Genomic DNA, 6549 nt, shown 5'->3' on the forward strand with positions numbered 1-6549 from the left:
TAGTCGATATTACGGGATCCCCTCAGTTTTCGGATTCTATGATCTGCGAGGCCAATATGCTGGAAGGTCGATCTTACGAGGGTATTCAGGAGTCAACCGATATCCATGGCTTTTTGGATGGGCTCGAGTCCGCTTCTTCGGAGGATATTACCGGGTTCGATGGATTATCCGTATCGAAGAAAACATCATGGTCGGGAGTTGCCGAATCTTCATCGATCCTAAAATTGGTGGACGGATTCCCGGCCCCGAGTGTTGATCCCGACCGCAGTCGGAAAATAGTACTCTCCGTCCTGGAGGATGCCAGAATTTTTTCTCCCCCATCCAAGCCCTTTAATATTGGTGGTGTCCCCGGGATCTAATCAACTCTGGAGTTATAAGTTTCTACTTTTTTATCGTTTGCTTCAATCCTCTTTTCTGCTGACTCAATTCATTTTGTCAGTTCCTCGAGCATCCTAATAATTTCGGGATTAGTCCCCGATTCTTGTTGATTTGATCTTACTATAGCTGGCCTCGTTTTGTTGGTGACTTCTCGGGGTGGACCGGGCTCGGGACTGCTCGGTGCCTGGGTTTGGCTCTGAAACTGAGCTATCGCTACCTGTTGAGCTTGCAACATTTCGAAAATCATACGCAGGCTAATCCCGTCTTCTCCAACATTTTAGGTGTTTCGAGTTGCAGAACAAGTTTCACCATGAATGTTGTTTTCGGGTTCGGAACGTTGGTACGCCTCAATGGCCACATGCGAATTAACATCAATTGGGTCTATGACCTGAGTTCCAACGGGGTCAACGAGTGGCCTTTCATCCCCGGGCGTCGGGTTGTTATTCTTATCTAGAAGGCCAGCTTCGTTGTCGATAGGTAGGGCCATTAATTGAGAGTTCGTTGTTTTTAACCTGATATCAAAGACACTTCCAAGAGCATGTGTAAAATAGTGTGTTTTACAGAGATTCGTACCAAATAACCACTATTATCCTTAGCCTCACGGTGGGCGCCAAACTGTTTACCCGAAAAACGGATAGAGTTGAATCTATACGTAGTTCTAAGGATACGTGATATAAATTGATACAAATCGTGAAAAATACGCAAACGAATATCGAAATTAGTTATAAAAGAAATGGTTGCAAACCGAATGGACTAGTTAGCTTAAGCCTTCAAGTTTTATCACCTCCAAATTGAATGAAGAACGATTGATATAAAATATAATATGACTAAATATCAAAGCCAAAGAAGGTAATATTTGCTCTCTTTCCTTTTTATTTCAGAATGAATGTGTGTCTCCATCTATGAATCTCCCCTTTTACAAATGATAACCACTCTCAATATAGTGGAGGAATCATATTTTGGATATAATTAAAAATATATAGTGGGGATTCCATGATAGATTAATTAATTAGTTTTTCCTTGATTCAAGTCGTGATTTCTGCCGAGATTCTCTCCCCACTTGCGGCTATAACGGTTTTTTTGTTTCTTGGCTCGGTCTCTATCTTAGCCGATCTCAATCTTGATCGGCCTCTGGGTCTCGAGCTCAATCTTGGCCGATCTCGATATTGATCGGTCTCTTGGCTCGATCTCGATCTTTGTCGGTCTCGGTATTGATCGGTCTTTGGGTTTCGAGCTCGATCTTTGGCCGATCTCGATATTGATCGGTCTCTAAGTCTCGAGCTCGATCTTGGTCGAGCTCGATATTGATCGGTCTCTGGGGCCCGAGCTCGACAACCTAGCTTCGTATCATGGCTTCAATATCACAATGATGAACCTCGGACCATGATGTTCCAATCTCGATTTGTCATATGAAGGGTAGACTCGGTTTTGACTGTATACAGTATATTATATATATATCGAATTTATGCACATCACTCAATTCACTTTCAAACTCCTTCCACTTGGAAAGAAGAGATCAAGAGACCAAGTACGCAGAGCTGTAAGCCAAGAACACAAATCTGGGCTTCTTTCTCAACAGAATTGCCAGAAAATCAGCAACCTCTTTTATCAAATCACAACTCCCCCCCCCCCAGAAAAAAATACGAAATTAATTATATTACTACAATTAAATCTGCACGTACGGGATAAAGTGTTAATCAGTTTTAAAGTCTAGATCTTAATCATATCCCTCATTATTATGTAATCACTTTCTTCTTGAATATTCACTGTCATCAAACTAAGCTTCGAGGGGACTCTGCCAACTGTAGGTTTCATCATAATGCTTGTAATATGGTTAACTCTTCCTTACCAATTTGTAAAGCTATAACTAGAGGCTGCAATCATAAGTTCATGACAAGGCTCAAAGATTTTTTGGCGATAAAGATAGGCTTTGATAAAAGGATAGTTATATCATAATGGTATAATGATATGATGACTGATGAGTAACGGTATTAAGAATCTAGATATGCATGGCTTTTCCTTTTTAATTGCACTATAAAAGCTTGATTCTTAGTAATGGCAAGATACCAACATCAGTTCATTTTGTGGATGGCTCACCTGTTCTTTGAATACAGCTACTCCAAGACTATATGGCAGAAACTACTTCAATGGACGGGAATGCAAAGGCAAGTGAGATCATGGAATGAGGAACTAGTTTGGCTGGCAAACATAACAAGAAGCAAGCATCCAATAGCAGTCATCCTTGCCTTCATATTTGCAGCCACAGTCTACCATGTTTGGATGGAAAGAAATAGTAGAAGATTTCAACAACTGAAGAGAACAAGTATAGACAGTCCGAAAAAAATAGCCCTACAATTGCATATTGTTGGGCAAAGGTACTCCAAATGGCAGAATGAACTAGATAGATTAAGAGGCTATCAAGACTAGGAACAACCAGATATCCTTGCCTCTACAACTGATACCCTTCCTAGATGGTGAGCAGCTACAGAGCTTGAAAGTGGTATTCGCTAGTATAGTGAGAGTTCCAGAGTTATTTTTGTATGATCCTGTCTCTACAGTTCAACAAGCAAGTATGCTTGTAAATAATTATACTTGGTTGAATAAAATTTTCAATTTAACCGAAAAAAAAATGCACTATAAAAGGCTAAATTGTTTTTCCCTTCTTTTTTTTTTTTTTAAATTTATAAATTTATATAATGCTACTCTCTCTCTTTCATTTCATGTAACAGTTTGACTGAGTAAAGTTTAAGATATAAATTTGACTTACATAATAAATTAGTACAATGGATGAGAATATCAAATACTAGTCGAAAAGAGAGTAAACAACACATAAAAGTTAAAGTGGAAATGGAATTAATAAATTTAAATTCTTGAATGTTAGTATAAAAATAAACTTAATGGTGCCAAAAATTTGGAGTGTCCACATTGAAGGTACTAATTACACAAGCACTTATTACCCTCTCATTCCTATCCTCTTCCCATCAACTATAGGGACGCTGAACTGGATTAGCTAATTGTAGGAGGAAAATGGGGTTGCATGGGAAATGGATAGTTGAATGGTATTGAAGATAAAGAACTAATGTTAGTCATAATTAATGGATTTATTTTATGGCCAAAAACTTCCATCGCTTTAATTTGTGACCTCAAGAACTTGAGATAATTAGCAGCCTCGTCAAGCATAGATGCAGTGTCCATTTTGCTTCCTCCTGGTACCATCTTCTGCAATATTTTTATTTTTTCGCTTATCTTTTCCCTCCTTTGCCTCGCCGCAACTGTCTGTGGATCTGTTGATATTCTTACGTTCTTCCTCTTGGGCTTTTCCGCTTCTACTTCCTCGCCAAAGCTCACTGGCCTGAATGCCGCTGTACAATAAAACATTTCCTTCATTTGCGCCATTACTTCTGAATCGGGTTCATGATCTGACGAAGATGCCGACGAACTAGATTGCTGGAAATTGATGTTTGCTGAACTTGGAAGCTTATTTTCTGATCTGGGTTTCTTGGACTTGGGTTGGTTTTCCGAAATGAGCTGGAAACCAGAGTCTCTGGTTGAGGAATCTGCTTTGACATAATATAATCAATTAAGTAATTAATTAATAGTGTGTTCTATCTAACAAAAGTTTCTAAATGAGATAGTTAAGAGACTTCAACATGACATCAAAGGTGTACATGTAGGTTTGACACATGAAAAATAATTAAGCCCATGGTAATTCCTCCGTTCCATATTAAGTGGCAGGATTCAGAGTACAAAGCAAACTACTTATGTGTGTATTCAGACAACAATATAAGATTCACATATTTATGAAAATTAGTGGTCTCCCCCAAAATAGTACTAGTAATATATAGTGGGACAGAGGAATGAATAAATTAAGTTATTATTAAAAGTGTGGTGTAAGTAGATTTAAGCCCACATTAAGTATTCTCACCTGGTTGGAGCAGAGCGCGATTGTATCTTCTCTTGGATCTTACTGGATTGTTGTGTTGATCGGTCTCATTAACAGGGCACTCAATATTGTTGCTGTCATTGACATCTATGGGTTTCGAGTTAAAGGCGTCAATTGCAGATTCTCCGGATGAAACTGCAAAATTGTCATTGTTGGTATTCCACAAGCTTTTGGAATCATCAGAGAAAATCATGGAAATTCCATCATCTTCGACCGATGTGTCCGTGTAATTGCTTGTATTGGTTGCAGAAAGCAAGCAACCAGGGGACCTGCTCTTTGACAGTAGGCCATTATTAGCCATTATGCCACAAACTGCCAATTGATTATTATCGAAGTAAGGCATAATATTGTTCTGTGGAAGAAAAGAAGAAGGGCCCATTTTAGTACAATCCCTGCTCGGACCTGTTCCTGATTTAGCAGCGACAGAATCCGCAGCCAATCTTGCGGCAGCTTCTTGGCGCTGGTGGATCTTCCAACTAGAAAGGACGTGTATTGGATCAAATGCAGCTCCAAATTCCTGAAGAACCATGGCCGACGACGTGCTTGAATTGCCAATATCATGACATTGCTGCTGAATTGGATTGATCAAAGCATTAGCTTTGCTACTAACCGGGGCAAAAAGGTATGAATTAGACATCATTAAGCTGTTCTTGACCATCTGTTGTTGCTGATTTTTCCGTGAATAAGACGCGCTTCTGATGATTGGCGTCGCATCCCAATCAAGAGTATCCATTGATACTTTTATAGCAGTATATATAGACTAATACCTGAGGGAAAATTTCAGACCTAATAAGCTTTTGCTGGCATTACGTTAATAAGATTTCTATTTATTTGCTAAATTGGCAAAAGTCATCAAAGACACTTACCAATTAAGTTAGCCGACAGAATGTGTACGGTAGACGGTAGACCTACAAAATGGAAGAACTTTTGAAAGGAGCTCAGCGGCTGTAGCTCTGTAGTTAAATTCAGAGGTTTCTGCCCCGACCTTGAATTGGCTTTAACAACTATTTAGATTCATATCATCTGCGACAGTATACAAAAATAGACATTGCTCACGTCAGTTTTAGCAACTAAAATTGTCTACTTGTATTAAAACTCAGTAGATAACGCCATCAGAATCTCAAAACTGCTCAGAAGCTTGTACAAATGAAGACAAGCAGAGCAAAAATGAAGCAGAAATTCGCATTTACCATGTAACAGAATTGCAAGTTTGTTGTGAAATGAGTTTGTTCTAACTCTTAAGCTGCAATTTAATTTGCAATATGTTGGTTGGAAGACGTGCTTATATAGAAACTGCATTAGGAAGTAAATTAGGTATACAGATTAAATAAATACAGAAAACACTTAATAGTAGTACTTGGACAAATTAATTAAATATATGAACTTTCAAGCATTTGACGGGAGAAGTTTGTTCTTTTTCGGAAAAGATAATGGTTTTGTCAGTTTGGTGGGGCTGTAATAAGGTCATTTTGCAGCTGGTGAGCAGTCGTGACAATATGTTTAAACGAAATCAGTTAACCAACTATATTATTCACTAAAAAAAAAAATGGGTTGGATAATGAACTTTTTAAAAACAGGTCAAATATGGATAAAAACTATATTATCCATTAAAAAAATGGGCAATCAATGGATAATTAATAAATTTAACTTTTATATTTGTAAAACCGTAAATTGGGGGTTACTCAAGTTTGGGAGACTAGAAATTCTTTCAAAAGTGATCATATTCAAGAAGTCATTGATAATATGGTTACCCATATTATCTACCGGTTAACTCATTTTTTATCCGTATTAAATACGGATCGAGTCGGATAATTATCCGTTTTTTATTATCACTTTTCGACCCATCTTATATCCGATCCGATTAGACCCGACCGTTTGCCATCCCTAATAGGGAGCATGAGATTCCAGCGGGGTCAAAGCTTAAGTGGGCGGAGGAAGGGGTAACCCCTTACCCAACCCTTTAGTTTGCTTTCGCCACCAGACAACCATGCATTTTGAGTGTTACACTTTGTTTATTTTACATATTTGATTAATGTTTCTTATTTTCTTACTATTAAGTGTATATATATAGTGCGTATATTTTAGGAACTCGGGAAAGTCTGACTACCTCCTTTTAGTGCTGCTCAGTTTTTATACCTTATGGCTTATGCTGCTCCATGCGTGCTGTAAAGTTCAGAAACCACAGTCCACACTGATTTTTAAGCAACTTTAGGATTAGTCATTTTCCC

The 6549-nt window shown here is 38.3% G+C and overlaps 1 protein-coding gene across 1 annotated transcript; it reads right to left on the bottom strand.

Moving 5' to 3' along the window:
- Positions 1–3214: 3214 nt before the first annotated feature.
- Positions 3215–5665, bottom strand: LOC104116135 (transcription factor bHLH87-like). Its single transcript, XM_009626933.4, has 4 exons — positions 5512–5665; positions 5188–5344; positions 4304–5088; positions 3215–3935 (listed from the first exon to the last, which is right to left on the bottom strand). The coding sequence occupies exons 3-4, from the start codon at positions 5052–5054 to the stop codon at positions 3385–3387; spliced, it is 1302 nt and encodes a 433-aa protein (XP_009625228.1). The 5' UTR covers positions 5055–5088; positions 5188–5344; positions 5512–5665; the 3' UTR covers positions 3215–3384.
- Positions 5666–6549: the final 884 nt, after the last annotated feature.

Source organism: Nicotiana tomentosiformis, chromosome 6, assembly GCF_000390325.3.
Source record: "Nicotiana tomentosiformis chromosome 6, ASM39032v3, whole genome shotgun sequence".
NCBI lineage: Eukaryota > Viridiplantae > Streptophyta > Magnoliopsida > Solanales > Solanaceae > Nicotiana > Nicotiana tomentosiformis.

Bases quoted from the DNA above. Each gene is read 5' to 3' on its own strand.
- LOC104116135 (XM_009626933.4), bottom strand. From the start codon at position 5,054: ATGGATACTCTTGATTGGGATGCGACGCCAATCATCAGAAGCGCGTCT. The intron at 3,936-4,303 runs GTGAGAATACTT...ATGTCAAAGCAG, and splicing joins TCGCGCTCTGCTCCAACCAG to ATTCCTCAACCAGAGACTCT.